Here is a 19,983-nt window from a genome sequence, read left to right as displayed (position 1 = left end):
ACACAGTCACAGACAGCATCACGCTAGGAATCTGAGCAGCACTGACCACCTAAAGCTGAAGAATTTGAGATAAAGTCAAACTGGCCCATCCCTTGTTGTGCCTGACGTTACATTTTCTTAGTGGTTCATATAGTCTAATTTAAATAACTCAAGTGATGGGACTATTGCCATTTACACTAGGGCCTCATTAGTGTGGGCTTTGCCAAACTCTACATATTTAGCTCATAACCTTTCCCTCAGGGGTCACACTTTCTGATTTGCAGCAGGTAATGAGATGCACAGAATACAATGTTCCTGGCATGAAAAGCCCCAGAGGCACTTCACCCCTTGCTGGGATGCCAGCTTATTCCCTACCCCCTCACCCCATTATCCTCCTCGCCTTCTGCATTGTGCTCAGAACTGCACTGACCTTTTTGATTCTGAAAAGCAATGAAAATGCATGCAGTTTTAAGAGATGTATAATAAGAAGCTGAAGAAGTTAGACTGGGACTCTGAAATGCTCGGTCCGCAGCTCTGCAAAAACTTCTTGCATGACCTTGTGTAAGTCACTTAATCTTTCTGTGTTAAACGTCTCTGGTGGTGACCAAGGAATGCTATTGTGGTCTTCTCTAGTTAGGGATGTTTGCAGCACAGGGTGTCTCCCACAGGACAGGAGACCATCTTGGGATGGGTCACTATGAGCTATAACAACCCAGTAATACTCTTTGGTTAACTGTGTTTACTTTGGGCTCTGAGAGGTTAGTCTTTTATCAATGGTGTATTTACACATTCTAAGCAAAAATTCAAAATCTAATGAATTCACCAGCATGGCCCTGACAGCCTCGGATTGCAGATCTTAGTTCTCAAAAGACCTCTTGGAAACAAATGGAAGCAGGAGCTGGCAGAAATGTGTATGTGCGAAAGAGAGAGAAGGATGTGGATTTAACTGATTGTGAATGGGGCTCCTTGTAGGAGCTGAAGTCAGGCAAGAAGAGACAGGCTGTGATCTCCTCCAGGTCACAACTCCAGTAAAGGAACTAAGGACCAAGCCTGACGATGGGGTGTCAGGGCAGCAGGTAATGGGAAGGAGATCCTCACACCTTCAACTTACCAATTCTGTCCAGCCTGTCAAGAGCCACGGTTTCAAAAGCTCGCCGCATCATGGGATACTCTTCCAGCACCTCGTTGAAGTTGTCCACTGAGAGGGAGTAGAGCCGGCAGTAGGTATCAGCTCGCACGCTGGCTGTGCGCCGGCCACGGGTCAGCAGGCAAATTTCTGGAATGAAAGACCCAGCCTGAGCGCATGGGGATAGGCACCATCACCCCTGCAATACAAGACCTGGTACTGTCACTCACAGGTGGTCCTGCCTGCCACCCAGTCACCTCTCTAGCAGGACTCTACCTGCTCTCCCACTGAAAACATCAACAGTAGTAATATTCTGCATATGCAGTAACATTCAAAAATACCAGGGGCTCAGTTGTGGCAGCTGCTACACACAATTGCACCTCAGGGATTCTGTTGATCTAATTAGCCAGACAAGTTTTGTTATGGTGGATTACCAAAGATATCATCTGTGCAGTCAGACTGGAGAAGCTGTCTTTCTCCAGCTCCTCATAGGCACGGGGAGCAAAAGGTCAAGCCATGCTCTCATTAAAGCTAATTCTCTCTCTAGATTTGTAGTAAAGGCTCTGTGCTGACTTGTGGCTTTGGTGCCTGGTAGTAATTTTGATGCCCATACCAGGAATATTTGTATTTTCAAAGTTTTCAAAGCTTTTGTAGATATGCCACAAGCTTACAGATCGTCAGGGAAAGCCAAGTTAGTGGCAGCTACTAACTCTTGGCATATTTACTTGCAGTCATCTACTCCTAGGAGGATGCTCAGCTGGTTACAGAACAGAAAGCCCTTTACCATAAATGCCTGACTTGGGCACAGATACTCCTTAAACACTCAGCAGAGAGCTCCCAAGTCCTGCTTTTCCACTAATTACACACAGCGTATGGGCAGCTAAGACAGGCACTTAAAGACAGATGGTGTGACCTAAAGACTGACAGCACTCTTCTCTGTGCTGAATGTGGGGTGCCAATCCACCACCACTGCTCTCAGGATTCATTCTGGGTCTATCCCAAAGCACTGGTATAGCAGCACTACAAGGCTATGGCGTGTTATTAGGCTGCTTTCCTAAGGAAATTATGCTGATGAGACCATGCCATGTGTGTGAGGACTTGTGCGTGTGGTATCTAAAACACATTGAATGCCGTGGGCAATTTTAATCAAACCTGTCAGAGTCAGGGTATCCTGATTTCAACCCTGTAACTTCAAATCCCAGCAAACTCACCCAACTTGCTTGCTAGAGACATGCAAAATCCTTCCAGGTAGGTGCAGACAGGTTGTTTCACAGGAACTAAGAGTCTAAGAAGAGTGTAGGAAATGCATGATAGGGATTTTTTAATAGAGAAAAGGCCTTATAGAAGGGAAGGAAAGACAGGTTTCATTCTGCCCCTCTCAGTAGGCCATTAATGTGGTGCATTCAGTGCTTGTACTGAAACTTGCTTCTACCAGGGAATGTAGGGCTTGGGCTGTCTTGGGCTGTCAGTGGGGTCTCCACAGGGCTCTGACAGGTGGGGTGTTTCTGTGTTACTCATAAGAGCAATATCCTAAATCTTCTCTTATAGCCTTTTCTGGCCTCATGCTAGTTTCACTGTTCCAGAGCTCTGCTGCAGATACATTATGCCTGCCTGCTGGGCTTCACGACATTTTGCTGAGCCACAGGCTGGGGAGATGACGGACTATGTTTTTTCCTCCATGTTTATACAGTACCTCATATGATAGATGCCAGACAGTAGGACTAGGTAACACTTATAAATGTGCTTGGAGAATTGAGAATGCTCCATTTTTTTCATTGAGGTTCTCAGCTTCACAGATCTGTCAGTTTGCTTGGGGCAAAAAAGAAATGAATCTACAAGAACTAAGTTTCCCTTCTCTGTCTTGTTATTATTTATTATCTAGACTCCTGCACTACCCATGAGTTCCAGTCACCTCCCACCACACAATTTACTATATGAGAAGCTGCAAGACAGGTGAGATGAACAGAGACCTCTGTGGTGGAGGAGGAGGTGCCTGGGCTATCAGTTCCACATGCTGTCTTCCCTGTGTGCCCAGGACAAGTTAAGGAACATACGAGCAATAGCAGTGGGTATCGCTGTGTAAGGGTGATTGACTAACACGCACCTCCAAAGTAGGAGCCATCTGCCAGCTTGGTCTCCTTGTTGCCTTTGGTGAGGACGCTCACCACCCCATGCTGGATGAAGTACATCTTCTTGCCAATGGTTCCCTCCCGGATGATGTAATCCCCTGGCTGAAACACCTCGAACCGCAACTTAGTCAACATGGATGTCACAAAGTTGGGATCTGCATTGGCAAAGAGGGGCATGGAGGCAACCAGCTTCCGGCAGTTGAAGTTTATGATTTCCTGACCACGATGTGATACAAACGAAAAAGAGAGAGATGGAAGGGGGAAGAAAGGATGGGACAGGAAGCAGAAAAGACACACACATATGTTTAGTCAACACCTAATAACATATGAAGATTCCCCCCCTTGACCTGTACATTCCAAAGTGGAAAAAAAAAATGCTGTTCCCCTAGTCTGGCTCTCACAATGCAGGCTGGAATGGGCTCTGGATGCTCAGAGCATGTAGCAATGGGAGCTGAAGCTGACAGCTTGACGCCACGCTTCACTGCTTTCATTCATATGCTTTCTCTCTGAGCAGGGACAATAGCCCCTAACCTCCCAAATACATACAATATACCTCTTTCTGCAGGAAACCCTAGACTGTGAGAGGTGCATAGCACTGGTGAAATGCTGTATGAAAAAGCCCAGGGCTCCTCTCTGGGAAAATGTTATAACTCACCTTGGCAGCCCTACATTCTCTATTGCCCTTGCTTGTCAATGAGATGTTAAACAGCGCAAATGTGCCAAGGTGCTGAGAGAAAGAATTATCCTGGGCAGATGGGGACAGCATCGAGACAGGGGAGGGAGAGGTACCCACCATGGGGCATGGGCTGGATCACCAACCTCAGATGAATAAAACCCAATTCAGCTGTTCAGCTGTCATACAGTAGACAGGGACTGTGCCTCCTCCTGTGGCTTGGTGTCACTTGGAGGGTATGACAGCATTTTACACTGCACAGGAGCTGCTCTGTGCCATGTCAGCTCAGACTCCGAAAGTGGCAGAAAGTGATACTGAGTAAATCACCTCAGCACAATGCTCCCCAGCCAAGCAGAGAAGGAGCATCTGGATGACTGAGGCAGGAAGAAAGAGGGCTGGGGAAGCATCTGTCTCCTCCTCACTGGGGTTCTTTTCAGAGTTGCCCTTTGAGACTTTGGCAGAACTAATTTTAAAATATGGCTGGTAGACCCTCAGCTCTTCTCTCTCCTATGGAGGTACATTAGTGGAGGGAGGAAAGAGAAGGAAGAACGCTTCTAGTGCTTGTGGGTAACATATTGGAGGCATATACTAGGGAGAACCTGCATTGCTAGGCTTCAGCCTAGAAGTTCCCTTGAAGGAGCTCCCTAGAAGGGAGTTTACTGTTAAGACACCTTTGAAGGGTGGGCCCTGCTAGAAGGCTCCTCCTTCCTTTGACTCTACATGCTGTTACAGCTGATGGATGGGGCACAGATGAGGCCAGCACACTGCATGGTGGTTTATATAAATACATGAGATACAGCTCAATATTAGGCAGCACGAGGTGGGAGCTTACTGAGACGCCGTACCAGGCAGCGGTGCATGTTTGTGCAAGGAGGGAAGGGGGCTTGCAGAAGTGTGAGGTAAATGCAAGGCACTTTCTAGAGCACTCTCCTGCAGGGGCTCTTTGGGAAAGAGGACAACATTGCCAGACATTGCCAAGGCCTCAGAAGATGTACCTACTCACACGCTGAGTGGGTGGCAGGGCCTGCATATTGCAGCCTCCATTACTTTTACGTCAGACATCACTTGTACTGCACCATTTAACAGACTCAGGCAGGAGTCCTGCAAATGCCAAAGGCCTGGGTTTCTTTCTCCACAGCAGTAACTTCTGCCGTGACCAAGGCAAGGGAACATCAGACATACATTAACAGCTAGGACAGTCACTCTCTCTGAATGAAACTGGGTCCGACAGAGACATAGCCAAGCTGTGGACCATGTTCTTCTTGGCCTTCCTCTCCCAGAAAGTCAGGCACAGCACAGGAATAGGTACAGCCCCAAGCAAAATGGGGCTTTTACGGCTGCTCAGACACATGGATGTGCTGCCTCTGCTGGGCATGACACCAGAGCACACACACAGCCAGTGCTAACGGGAAAGCTGGACTCTCACCACTCCCATCACCTGATGGTGTACCCTACACAGGACACTGCACACCAGGAACTCCACAACTGCCAAAGATGACAGGAACATGCATTGCCCATTCACTGCCCGCTCCTTACCTCTCGGAGGGGCTCACTCAGCTCTCCCAGGATGCTCTCCTCATCAAACATCTTCCCCTGGTAGCGGTGCTCATAGTAATCATGGATGCGCTGCCGCATGTCTGCAGGGAGCTTGTGGAAGGACATGTACTGTTCCACTTGTTTGTACTGCGCAGGGGAGAGAGGAAGAGAGGGAGTTACCAGGACATGCGACAAATGGCAGCTGCTCATGGACTGGCACATGCTAGACCATAGCCATACCTGCTTCCTTCAGGCCAAGCCAGGCCCAGGCAGATAAATCTGGTGCAGGAGAGAGCAACTGTCTGAACACACAAGGCGTTTGCAGACATCTTTGTTACATTCCCCAAATGGCTGCCCCATGTTTTAACCTTTAAACTTATCCTCAGCCAGTTACACTGTGGAGACAACTCCTCATTCTCTGGGTGCTGAGCAGCTCAGCTGCTGATTCTCACACACACACAGAGAAAAAGCTGGGAGCAGAGATGAGTAAGAAGTGTTCAGCTGAGAATCTCCTCCCAGCAAATATTGCTGAGTGAAGACTGTCCAAACCCCGTGCAGAATGAGAGCAAGGAAAGTACAATGTGCCCTCAACAGAAGGTTCTTCCATGTCACACAGCAGAATGGCAGCCAGGGTGTATGACCTGTCAGCTTGGCTCTAGACCAGTAAGTGATGTGCAGCACCTCGAGGCCTCAGCCAAGCACAGGAACCCACTGTACCAGGGGTTGTACAAAACAGCAGAACACAGTTCTGCCTTGGATGTTCACAGTCACAGACAAACTGAAGGACACACAGAGACAAATCTGAGTTATTCGGTTGAAGCTACAGTACCCATAGCCTGCTCTTCCTCCCCTCTGTGTTCTTGTCTGCCCCGCTATGATGGCTCCTTTGCTTTCCCACCTAGGCCTGCACAGGTCCTGGTTTTCTTCACCTTTTGCTGTGTCCCTATTGCCCCATGCACTCGTGCTATCTAACCTGTCCATATTTTTACTTAATGATTTGCATTTCCACCATGTCACTTAGAGAGGAATGCAAGGGCACATTTTGACTGATGCCATAGCAGAATTTGGGGATCAATGGTGCTTTCTATGAAGAAAGGACACCTCCTCAAGGGCACAGGACTGTAAATGTGCTTCCCTTGAAGGAAAATGTGCACTTCCCTTGAAGGTGCTGCAGGGACAAGGTGCGTGCATTGCAATCATCATGCTCCCTCCCACTGGTACGCAGTGCAGAATATGATCCTGAGCGTGTACCGTACTAAATAATGCTGACAAAAGGAGTATGCTCCCCCTTTGCCATCCCTCTTTCCCCTCTTCTCCCCGATAAATCTGTCCCTGAATGTCCCTTCACTGCAGCTTGTGCTGAAGAGCCTAATTACCCAACTTCTGCTCATTACAGACCTCCCCTGCACACACTGGTGTCACTCTGCTCTCGGTACAGCCTGTGCTGGCACTGCCTTGCATGCTAACAACTTGATCTGCACCAGAGAGGAGAAGGAATTACTCTAAGAAGCCAAGGTGGCAGAGGGGACACTCGGGGTTTCCTGGCATTTCCAGAGCTTTTTGTCTGTGGCTAGCAGCAGAGGAGCTGGCTGTAAATATTCATGATCACTACAGCATGATCAAAGTCAAGCGAGTCACCACTTCCCCACAGGGAGCCAGGCAGAGAATTGGCAACTAACGCTGCACTTTATTATTTGGATTGCTGAAGTTCTGTAGAGACTGGCAGGACGGTGTAAGGTGGCGCTATGCTGGGTGCTGCCCGGAGTCTGCAGCTGGTGAATGAGGGAGATAAAGGGAGCAGAAACCAGCATCTCGCATGTGGACACTCGCTGCCCCCCATTGAGAATTTTGCAGGTGATGTTCTTAAATGCAGAAAGCTTAACGGCTTGGCTCAGATGCCTGCTGCCACTGGAGATGCACTGCAGCGTTTGAGACATCCATGGGACCTGGCAAATCAGACATAGGATATACAGGATACTCATTATGGAAAGGGGAATTATTAGGCACCAGCTTTTTCTGACCCGAGTTTATTAAATTTATCCTAAATCCACAAACAGTTCTGCTTGTTTTAATGCTGCATTTTTGTTGAATAAATTATTTGCCAAAAATATCACCTTATATTCTCAGTTTTAGCCCAATGCCTTGAATTCGACCACTGACCAGGTCACAAGATGCCTCTCATCACCTACTGCCAGCCACGTGCCTGCTACCCCTCTTCTCTCCACCATAAGCACTTGCTATCAATCTTCAACTGACCTTTGCTTCTCAGGAAAAATACCCCCAGCTTCTCAGACTCACAGGCATTGGCTGGATGGGGCGACTCAGACTCTGTTTACTCACGACTGTACATGGATTTATTGCTTTGTAACAAAGAGCAATAAATTACTACTCTGCAAAGTCCCTAGGGCTTGTCAGATTCCCCTACAATCACTGTCCCTAGATAAGGTTCAGAGTAAAACCAGGACAAATTTATTTCACCAGAAAAAAAAGGTTCTGCTTCCGATTATGAACTAAAAGCATGGTTATAAAAGAAAACTGTAAAATAAGAAACCATAATTCTCTAATTAACAAAAGGTACACATCTTGGCTCTCCTGCCTTTGCTAGGGCTCCCTCCTCTCACCCATGCATGCCAGCTGGAGTTTTGTGGGCTCTTAACTCTCCCTTGCACAGAGATGGAGTCTGCAGAGGTGCTTAGAAATGAAAACATCAGCCCCTCCTCTCTACATCTGATAAACTGAAGATTCATGTGGGGTTTTCCTCTTTTCCTTGGAGCTGCTCAGCCAGGCTGAAGGCCACCACTCTCGCAGTGTCAAGCATCAATAGTGACTAACTGAAAGGCCACTAAAAAACTGCATGAAGGAGGGCCTTTCAAAGTGTAGTGGGATGTACATGTCTCTTCTCAGCTCTAAGCGAGATCGCTTCTGAGGTCACCAGTAGTGCTCAGTGATGGGACAAAACAAAGAGGCAAGGGTAACTGTGTGGTGAACATCAACAGCAGAGTCCATGGGGATTAAAGACTTTGCCTGATAACCCTGAATTTACAGGTCTTCCTTTTTTTCACTGAGGCCCTGATACCGTGCAGATATGGCACTCTCTAAAGCCACTTCATGTCCCCTTGAGCTGGTACCCCTTTGAGTGCCTTTCAGATGTGGCCAGGCCTACCTCGACAGCCCCCTTTTGCCTCCTTTCTCCCTTGTACTTTGTTCAGTCTTCCTACTTGTCTCCATGTCCTCAGTCTGACCTGTGCTCAGAGGAACGCGCAGAGATTAGTGGCCTCTCGGAGTTCGACTAAAAAGACTCATTTAGGAATTATTTAAATCTCTCTGAAGACAACTGAGTCCATTTAATTCCTAACTCATTTTCTTAAGTCTGTTTTTCCTCAAATAAGCCCTTGAAGGAGGTATTAATATATCAAAAGAAAACCATTTAGCTGAATATTTTTCCTTCTATAACTGGCCACTTTCCCTAGTTGTCTCACCACTCCCCTCCTCTTCTACCAAAGCTCAGATCATTTACAGTCCAAAGGGAACTAAATATTTTTAACTCCTTCCACGCTCTCAATCTCTATCATGAATCCTCCTCTCTCTGGCAGTAATAAATCACTGGCCGAAAAGGCTCGATTATTTCCTTGCCCTACTTCTGAATAGAAAAAAAATCCTGCATCTGAGAAGAGCTGCTCCTATCCCAGTCCTGGCATTGACACCTCCTTGAGTCCTCTTCTGGTCCACACACATCATCCTTCAGAGCTTCAGAGAAACGTTGATTTCCATTTTTGCATCTCAGTTAATTCAAACACACACACATTCACAGTACACCTACCGACACGGGCACACCCACATAACCTACTGTAATGAAGGCACTTGGGATGCTTGTCTCCCTCTATCCAAAGATAAATACACATTTCCAATCAGAACTGTTGTACTGCTTGCATCCTTCCAGAAACAGGCTGAAATCACTGTGCGACAGAGTTTAATCTTGATCACAGTCTCCACATCTGGACTCCATGGAAGTCAACAGAGATGCACTTGTGTAAGAAAAAGGAGAATCAACCAGACTAATGCATTTTCAATTAAGGGAAAAATGATGATGCTCTGACAGTATTTCGAATGCTGGTAGTATATAACCTGTGAGATTGGATTAAGATGCACATAAGCAGCCACGATGTACAATGTTGTGGCTCTGACAAGTGGATTAGTGCTTTATAGGGGTAAAGATCAAGTCATGTGATTCACCAGATGGAGCGTCTTGATGGGACACAGTTGTATCTTTGTTTTATTTTCTCTGACCTATGATCAGGACTAGACTGGTGCAACTCCCCAGCATTTAGTAATCATCAAAACCAAATAAATGGTGAGTTCCTTTTATTTTTTGTCTTTTAAGCCATTCATATTCCATCCTCAGGATTTGTTCTATGACCAGATCTACATGTTACTCAAAATGATCGAGACATGCACTCTCGTGGAGTGAAATGACTCTCGGAGTGAGTGGTTTAAGGGAAGAAAAGTGAACTTTTATAACACAATAAAATAATGCTGACACTGCTGGTGTGATCTTTGCTGGTTTCCCTTTACAGAGCTCCATGCTTGTAGCATATTTAGTGTCACTCCTTGCTTATATAATTTTGCTCTTCCCTCTTCCTGAAATTTTGCTGAGAACTGTAACTGGTGCGGGCTACCACAGTTTATCCAACGCTTATGAATGTAGTTGGCTCTACACACATACTCATGCTCATGAGCACTGTCCTGCTGTTTTCCGACAAGAATACAGACATTTCGTAAAATTAAATGTGCACAGGGCTGTCTTCTCCATAGCAATAGGGAAGTGACTGAGAGGAGCTGTATTCAGGCATATGCTGTCCTTCCCACATCCTCTAGCCCCCAGGCAGCAAGAGGATGGGCTCACAGATGAGGCTGAAGAAGGAGCTGCATTCCTTCATGGAAGGAATGAAAGGAAACTCTAAGTGAACTAGTCAGTGGAAAGACAGCTGGGGTGCCTGCATGAGAGGAGTGGTAGCGGGGCGGGGGGGGTGGGATCAGAGGGTGATACAGGCAAATTGTAGCAAGTTGTATAGGAACCAGTAGTTATTTCCACACCAATTCAAACAGAACAACTCACACCACATCTAGCACAGCACCAAACGCTATCAGTGCTACTTTTACTTTCTGATTAACGAGCTAAATTTAAACCCACATCCATCCTCTCTTCAGCTTTGGAAGCCATTTAACAGCTACTTCCATTCTGCAAAAAGCTTTACGTAATGTCCTGGTCCTGACTTCTTCTGAAGATTGGGTTAATTTTTGTACCACGGCAGTAGCTCAATTTGCTACAGGAAGATGACTTTTAAGTGTTGCATGTTACATGCTTAAAAACGTGGAACACTTTTACCCTTACTGCAGTGATACCTTCAGAAATTACCTTACTTGGAATCAGGCTCTTTATCTCTTGCTGTGTTACAAAGACCACAGACAATAGCAGAAAACTCCTGGAGCTTTTTTTCCACTTTCCATACAACATTCATTACATTGAGGATGGCTGTAATGATCAGCTGCTGTAGCTGCCTCCCCTTGCTGTTAATCAGTACCTATTCAGACAAGGATTATGCTTCAGACAATCCTGTTTCTGGGCTGTGAGATATCAACGGACTGAGTAGGGTCAATTATGAGCCTGAGGAAACAGTTGTTTACTTCCCCCCATCAGCTGCACTGCTGCAGTGGCCACAGCGCAAGCCAGGGAACCCCACCACAGGGGATGGCGCCATTAGCACGTAGCGCTGAGTTTGCAGTCACGCACCCAGAGGACATGGCCTGGCTTTGCTGCCAGCAATGGAAATGTCTGCTAACTTCAGGAGTCCTAGGAGAGCAGATCCAAGAACTTTGGGACAAATCTCTTTCAAATGTTGTGGGCAATGCCCTGTTCACCTGCTCTTACAGGTGCTCAGCCTTAAGGTCTAATCCTGTGCATCACAGGAAGCTTGTGCAATGACGAATGTGTAAAGTACAAACCTGTACATCATGGCTACAGAAACAGCTTATTTTCCATGACTAGCTGCAGCTTGGGAAAGGCACCTGAAGAGAAGGCCTTGCTGGGTGTGAGAGGTCACATCCTAGCGTAAGTCAGTAGTCCAGCCCAGGGAACTTCTGGATCTGGTCAATGAACTTTTATTATTCATTAAGCACTGTGAAACTCATATCACAGCATATTTTGGAGATGTCAGGTTGTGTCACTGGATCCACATAGCTAGACGTGTGATGGGGAAAAAGAGATCAACATTACTTTCATCAGGAGAGCAGAACAAGTGAGATGAGGTAAAATCTGCCACCAGACAAAGGCTAGAGATGAGGAAAAGAGAACAGTGAGTCTGTGCAATTTGAAATCAGTATTGCTGGGAGCAGCCTTTTGCCAGGAGAGATGGCTCAGCAGGGAGGCTTAGCGCTTCGCAATATGATGTATTTATTTATTTATTTACTGTTCAAGTGCCAAAATGAATTTCAAAACTGATAATGAAGTTTGAAATCCCACACTGGGATACGAAGAACTGCTGAGGCAAGAGCACTTTCCTTTCCATGACACCACGCGCCGTGCTTGTGCATGCACAAACTACTTCTCAGACCAGGCTGCCATCGACATTGCTCAAAGAACAGAACTATTTGTCTGGCTTCCGCTCTCAGAAACAAGGTGTCAAAACCCTAGCTATAATCACAGGATCTCAGATACAGCAAACCAAGACGAATCTCTAACGTAAACCTGCTGACAGAAGGCAATCTACATGGCAGGTCCGTTTCTCTTTCTGTAAAGATGTGCGACAAAGACACTGCAATGTCACCGACTCCTTCCTTCCCTTGTTGGTGTGAGCATCGAGAGGGACTGCATGCACCCCTCACTTCATTACAGTCATGCGCTCCATATAGGCACCGCCACCCCTAAGACGGACACACTCACACACCTGGGCACTGAACTGTCTGCTTTCAGTGCTGACTGATCACCACCGCATAGATACCTAGAAGACATGTTTTACAGCTTCAAAATGGGCTTCTCTGAGCAACATATGGGTGAACAGTTTCAAGGAATAATAAGTTCACCGATGAAATATTCTTCTGCAAGAGCAAAAACTACTCGACCCCAATTTAGTTAAGGCCATAAAGGGAACATAATTTGCACTGCAAGATGTTTTTAAAAGAAACCACTAAGTTTTCATTCAGAAAAGATTTCCATTTTATAACCAACCCAGGATTCTTTCATGAAAACGATTAAATAACCTTAAAACAATTGATACAAATTTCTGATTTTTTGGTTGAGCTGAACTGAACGAATCATTATTTACACCACCCCATTACCTATTTCTTGCAAACATGCTTCTAAAATCGAGATGGATGTGGTATCTGTAAAAGGGCAGCTGCTTTGCAGTGCTGGATGCACAGTCCTGAGCCTGGCATTCTCATTGAATCTTGCCTGCTCGCTTTTGCATCACAGAGTCAAAGAATTATTCAAGTTGGAAAGGACCTCTGGGCGTCATCTGGTCCAAATCCCCACTCAAAGGAAGGACAACTTACATGAGGTTGCAATTTTCTGGCAGCCTCCTTGGACTTACTATCACACGTGGGTGGATATGCAGACAAGGTGGGGATGGGGGACCCTTTGCTATTCCAGCCATTCTTCAATACGTCAGGGGGGAAGCTGGACCCCTCCTGTTAACTTAAGCTGCACCTAACCTTGCTCCTTTCTCTTGTTGACTCTAGACTGCAAACCAGCCAGAAAACCCAGTCCTGATTACTGCCTAGAGGCAGTGCTGAGACATCAAGTCCAGTGCACATCAGAGACGCTTGCTTCTAGACACAATCTATAAAGCGCATCATTTATAAGCCTTGTTATCAACCCCAAATGCTTTGACTGACAGTAACATGGGACACCATAGTTCTCAGGCCATCTCTTAACAGACTGAGGTAATATACTGCTAGTGCAGTCATAACAGGATAAAGCAAGGCTCTCCAAACTTTTTCCAATTAGGAAATTCGATTAAATTTTGCATTTGATTTCATTTTCCAGACACCTTTAACTTCTGGAGTGCTGCACACTCCCTACCCACTCCTTCACACACATTACCAGAAGAGTAAGGGAGCTTTGCAGCTTTCCCGACATCCAGAACTGAGACTTTAGCTCAGGAGGGGACTTCTACATAACCCCTTTGAACGCTAGGAATATGGGAATGCCACCTGAGAACCTACAGATATTGGTGACCAATCAGCTTGGGAATGTCACTTCAAATCCTGTCCAGACTGCTAATGAACATGAAATTTCCCATCTGACAGCGTTGTGGCAGAGTAGGTGTGGGAATAATGGCAGTCTTTGCCCAACTCCACGCTAACAGAGCAGCTGACACTAGTTATCTTAATGTATCTATGCTGTGTCATCCCCAGGGTAGCACCGGTTAAGCCAACCCTGGAGCCACAAGAATTAATACAGCTTCGATACAGTACTGTGCTTCGGTTAATTAGCTCTGTGTAAAGGAGGGGTGGAGGGGGGCTAATCAGCAAGGGCATGTTGCCAGGCTAATGTGATTATACTGTATCCAGGACCCCAGCTAGGATCTCTGCACCAAATCCCCTGCACACGTTCATTTGGAGGCAGTTCAGAACACCCACTGCAGAGTAAAACGGTGTAGCCATGAAGGGTCAGGCTGAGGGCTCCTCTCACCTGCTGGTGTGTCTCTGACAGCTTCAGGTGCTTTGAGGAAGAGGAGAGAGAATAAAAGAGGCACACAGCAACCCAGCTCCTGGCCATACCCTCCTAGCTTTTCTGACAAAAGCAGATTAGGGATACCCACTGCCAGGGTTTGTAGCTGCATCTTAGCATTCAATAGCACTTGAAAGATCTTCCTTATGTGAATTTGTCTAAATATTCCAAGGCTAATTGAACTTTGGACCTCTGCAGCACCCTGCAGCTCTGAGTTCCATAGTTTAATTACATATCAGAGAAAAATTCAAATCACTCCTTAAACCTAGTGCCTAGTAAGACTCTATACTACTGGTCTCCAAGAAAGAGCAAGGACTGAGTAAGCCCATAAGATAGATTCTCAGCTGTCATTGTTAACGCTCCAGCATTTACATTTACTAAATTTTCCCCAACTAATCTTTCTTGAATTCAGGCTGATGACAGAAGGGCTGAAATGTTCATAGCTGGTCAGTAAAGTGCCTTTTTGCTTGGATAAGCCAGACCATGGGATGTGGCAAGAAGGACTCTGAGGATGGTTAAGCAGGGCTGTTTGAGGAACTCAGAGGTGATGTCATAAGTGCTTCTGCAGGTTTTATAAAGTGATTCTCTCTTTAGTGTTACCTGCTTGCAACTGTGCTGCAGCAGGTGCTTCTTCAGAATAACGACAAGCGAACATGCAAGTATCTGCCCAGTTTCAATACACATTTTAAGAACAAGAGGCATTGGATAGACTGTTCAGGGAGGAGGAGGAGCAGGTGGATGAATGTGGACAGGCGAGAGCTTGAGAGAATGCCAGTGTAGCAGACAGATCTTGAGGACAGATGAGGCTCTGGAAGGAGAGATTACAGCTTTACTGGGCTCGCAACGCTGACAGCAGCAATTCCTACCTCTCATCAGTCATTCTTCCATATGTACCTGAGAAGATAACATGGGAGAGTTGAGCCTCTCTGCAGGATGCCCACCACTGCTTGCATCCTGCTGGGATGGGAGAGCGAAGCCCAGAGCCTCCCTCTGTTTTGTTCCAAGGAGCACGGCTGCAGTAAGCAGCATAATCACCGTTCCCAAAAGCCTCAAGGTTACAAAGTCTGCCGGGGAGGATGAGTGTGTGTGTGTGGTGACTTGACATAAATATTAATCCAGCTGAGCTTTAGGATTAGAGAAAGAAATTAATAGGGGAATCTGCAAAAAGCAAGAAAATAACTTGCATATGAGTCTAGTTTATTCATCTCCTGGGCAGGAAACACTCTTCCTCTCTTGTGAGCCACAGTTACTGCAGGTTGTGGGGTAATTTCACAGTCAATGATGAATTTTCGTGTTAAGGCTTGAGCTGATCCACGAATAGCTGAAAAGGTCCTTGTGCTTCTGCTCATGCTTATGGACCTCCTCCACCAGCACCCTGCACCACCTCTGGCACTCACCGGACTCTACAGTAAGCTAATGCAACCCACCAATCTGGCAGAAAACTAACCCAAAAGAAAGAAATCAGCTCAGTAAAGGTCTGAGAAGTATGAAAGGTGGTGCACAAGAGTGAAACAGCGCAGCTGAGAATGGTGGCAGGGAGCACTGGGTGAGAACGGGTACGTGAGGCTTCTCTTTGGTCAAACCTATCAGATCGATTCAGTTAGAATATGCAACTGCACAACAAGACTTTGGTAAATTTTTCTATCAGAATCCTTCAAGGTGGACTTGTAGCAATATTCTCTCACATGCAGGAAACAGACAGCAATCTTGGGTGCAAAAACATTTCGGAGTTAAACACCAGACTGAGGTTAAGAGACAAGAGCCAGCTCCTGATCCTGCACCGACTCTCTCTGTGACCATGCGCAAGTAATTTAGGGCATAACACACCCTGCAATGCAAGATGGGACAGACAGGTCCCTTCTAACTTTGCCTCTGAGACTGGAAAGAAAACAGTCACTTCAGAGTGCCAGATCTAAAGAGCTGTTCTGATTCAGAGCTTTTCAAGGGAGGCACAGAGCCAGACTTACTTGATGGCTGTGCCACTTCCAGTGCCTGAGCTAGTGTGAGTGCTCTCTGCCACATGGGACTCTCCACTTGTACTCGGAAACACCAGCACTATGCTGTCTTGGAGGGTGCAACTTCCCTCTCCAAATTCTCCATGCTTCCTACCACCCCAACGATCCTACACAGCTTCCCTGCTTTTCAGAAACCAGTATAGCATGGAATCAGATGCCACAGGAGGAGATTTAGACAGGACAGGGATTGAACACCCAAATGTTCAATGAATCCACCCAGAGTGAGACAAGCTTGCTACTGAAGCCAACAGACAGCACATCCTGGCTTTCATTCCTCTTCTCAAAAGCCCTGTTTGTGCAAGGGAAGAACAAATTGGTTTGGCAGAGATCTAGACAATCTGAAGCTTCACCACAAACTCACTCCTGAACCTTGTCCTGAAGCTTACACAAAGCAAAGCCTGTCAGCACAGTTACTTGCTGTAACCTTCTGTCCTGTGACTATGTTATCTCTGCTATTCCTCTCCCTCTTGCCTGTCTCCCCTTTCTTTTGCTACTCCCAGAACAGCTGCTAAAGTCTCTGTAGCCTGAGCCTCTGCTGAGGCGAGAGGCAGAGCCCTCTCTGCAGCCCAAAGGTGTACTCAGCAGAGCTCTCTAAACTTCTGTCTGCTTCTACCAATCGACCTCCAAACTCGTTGAGATTCTTTGCTTATAATATGCTTCAACAGACACATTGTCCCATGAGGACTGAACGAAATTGAGTGGCAGGGCTGCAAATCACGAAGCAGCCTCATTTTAATCATGGCTATTCAAGTGCTAAGGAATGCAGAAAGTAAATACATATTGCGTTTTAGGCCATCATTTGTCCCATTTGCAAGAGGAAAATGAACATACTCAATCCCTGAGGTGTTAATCCTAGGAGAATACCCTGGGAAATGAACCTGCTATAACCACTACACATGAAATACACCCTATGTTAAATCCTCTACCCACTACTTTTGTCACAAAGCTTTTCTCCTGGATCTACTAACCCTCTCATTCACATCTCCACATTATAATAAGGCTTTAACATTTCACACTTCTTCTGCTACCCCCACCGCAGTCCCTGCCAGCTTACTGGTGACTGATTTCCCTGAGCACTGACTGGAATCCAACTTCCAGGGTCAACTTCTGCCCTTGTCTTCAGATCTGACTTAAGAAAAAAAGCATAGTGCCCAGTCCTGCAGGTGTAAACTTGGCTGCGGCTAGATTGACCAGGTGGTTGGATCTGCAAATCAGTCCTTGACTTCTATGCTACTTCAAACACATTTGAATAAATACTCTGCATGCACAGATTTGATCAGCTTGCGTTCCTAGTGCTGCAGTGTCCTTTTCTTTGGCACGCCTTACTCCCGATTAGAATTAGTCCAGCCAATCTGTAATACAGTCGTAAAACTCTATACAAAGCCCAGTACTCTGGTTGCACCCCAGTCCTCCACACTTCTTCCAGGCTTTTTCCATCTTTTAGTTCAAGCTGTGGTTTAAGATCTTCCCTATCCTTAAAGCACGATTCAGCCTCTGGTCTTCTCTGCTTTCACTCTCTGCCCTACTCTCTTTCTGTGGCCCAGCATTGTAATCCCCATGTCTCAAACCTGTTCCTAGGTCATCTAACAAATCGCTTCTCCCACCTCCTCCCTGAACTTTTAAGTTTTTCACCTAGCCTGTGCATGCTAGCCATAGTTTACCCACTCGAATAACAGCTACCCTTTCACCTAATCTAATTGCACTTGGCAGGGTCGGAATAGGGCTAGCAACTACTTCTTCCTCTTTGTAATCTTCAGAACAAACGTACCCACAAGACCCTTGACCACCTCCTTGCCTCATACTTGTGGCATACTCAGCCTGACTAACTGGGGGCAGTTGCTTTTGTTGATGCCTGACAGTAACCTGCTATCTGTGTCCCTTCCTCACCTCTGAGCCACCCAGGCCTTGCGCTCCTGTTTCGTGGAGGTGTGGGCCTACCAGTTCAACCAGAAGTTGAAGACAGAAGTTTTGCCTGTCTATGTCCTGGAGGGAAAAGTATCATTGCGCCAGCAGCCCCTTCATTTTAGGTAACAAAATGTCATTGTACAGATCGCAATTCACTGAAGGCATGGAAAGAGGGAAGGAACTGATGCAGTTCCATGGGTTACCCCTCATCAGCTGGATCATGGTGACTGATCCTGTTTGCTCCTTATCATCCTGCAAATTCACAGCACCACCATAAACCCACCACCACCAGTTACTGCTGCTGCAGTGGTAACCTGCTCAGCTGTGACATTTCTGTCTGTGCCCTACATTATGCAATTCAACAACTGTGCAATTAATTCGATAGCTACCTGGGGAACCTGTTTGGAGCTCCTGAGGTTTGATCTGTGCTTTGGGGTTTGTTACATAGTTTCACTCATAAGCACTGAAGTGAATAATCTGGATACTCTTAAAGAAAGTACTTGCTAAACAAAAGCTGTGCATTCTGGAACATTCACTTGGGATTTGAAACAAGATCTCGGAAAGGAAAATGTGACTTACAGTTTTAGGTATCAGTGACATTGATAATGTTGATCTAAAAAGACAGTCAGAGACAACAAGAATCACCCACTTGCCCTACTATTATTCATCTGATCTTGCATCTATTTCCTCCTGAGGGTCTGTTTGAGTGAATGCATGGGTATGAATTACCAATAAACTGCCACGGTGATGAAGACACCACACCTTTGGCCTCTCACATGGGTCACTGATGGTCCTGGCTTCCTCCAAACAGTATGTAAACCACCCCTGGGTCACACAAGGGTTGCAAAGGCCAGTCCTTACCTTCTCCTGGTACTGACGCCGTGAGGAGTCCAGAGACTGGATTAGGGCTGTGGCATGGCCGATGAACATGGCATAGCAGGTGGCACCGACAATCATGCTCAGCATAGTGAGCCACACATCTGACATGCCAACGGGCGCCTGCTGCCCATAGCCAATGCAGAGCATGTGACTCATTGCCTTGAACAGCGCATAGGAATACTGCTTCCCCCAGGAGTCATTCTAAAGAGACAGATAGACAGACAAAGCTTTAGCAGTGGGACAAGACATTCTCTGAGATGAACACATTTCAAAAGCATACCTAACCCAAAAGTCCATGTTTAAAGCACCTCTATATGTTAAACAGGCAATTTAATTCTTTGGTGGCTTGGAAGTGCTGAGTGCACTTGATTTGGAAAAAAAACCAAAAAAGCCCAAGTTTAGTCATCTGACATTAACTGACTCTGGCCAGGGTTTTTACAGATTGCATGTACTCTTTCCAATAAAACTTTCCAGAAAGGAAGCCAGACAGTCTGACACACTGGTAACCTGGGATAAACTGAGATGATGCATTGGGATAGTTTCAAAATTACCCACGTGTGGGAGAAGGAACTGAAGCAAATTATTACTCCACTGGGAAATGGACGTTAACAGAGAACTGGTAAAAGAGAGCCTGAGCAAGCCTGTCAGCAGCAAGATCTTAGAGTGGGGAAAATTACTGCCCAGCAATTTAGGAAATGGTCAGGATCTCTGGTCATTACCTGAAGAGATGGGAAGGGCAGAAAATTAAGATGATAATGCCCAGACAGCAAGTTCTCAGTGTAAACCAGGTCTTTTTTCAGGGAGCTGAGAAAACTACAAATAGTTGCATTTAAGAGATGCAATAGACCACCATGACAAGCCAGCTGAAGTCAATGGCTTCTTTCTGACACCCTGGGCTCTCCCACTGCAACTAACACAAGAAGCACCTCAGCAATTACATCATTGCAATTGCAATTAAAAAAGGGGAAAAAAAACAGCATAAGTTTCATGATTATTCTGATGAGCCTGAG

General features: G+C 46.2%; 1 protein-coding gene across 2 annotated transcripts in view; it reads right to left on the bottom strand.

Annotated features, from left to right (window-relative positions):
- Nucleotides 1-19,983, bottom strand: part of HCN4 (hyperpolarization activated cyclic nucleotide gated potassium channel 4) — a 103,302-nt gene that overhangs the window by 13,250 nt on the left and 70,069 nt on the right. For both annotated transcript variants that reach the window (XM_009946735.2, XM_086471521.1), the window contains exons 4-7: nt 18,956-19,174; nt 5,444-5,590; nt 3,210-3,450; nt 1,091-1,255 (exon numbers count right to left, since the gene is read on the bottom strand). In XM_009946735.2, coding sequence (XP_009945037.2) covers nt 1,091-1,255; nt 3,210-3,450; nt 5,444-5,590; nt 18,956-19,174 — 772 coding nt within the window. The remainder of the gene's footprint in view (nt 1-1,090; nt 1,256-3,209; nt 3,451-5,443; nt 5,591-18,955; nt 19,175-19,983) is intronic.

Source organism: Leptosomus discolor, chromosome 11 (assembly GCF_034619465.1).
Source record: "Leptosomus discolor isolate bLepDis1 chromosome 11, bLepDis1.hap2, whole genome shotgun sequence".
In the NCBI taxonomy this organism is placed as follows: domain Eukaryota; kingdom Metazoa; phylum Chordata; class Aves; order Leptosomiformes; family Leptosomidae; genus Leptosomus; species Leptosomus discolor.
This window is presented reverse-complemented; position numbering and strand designations above follow the sequence as displayed.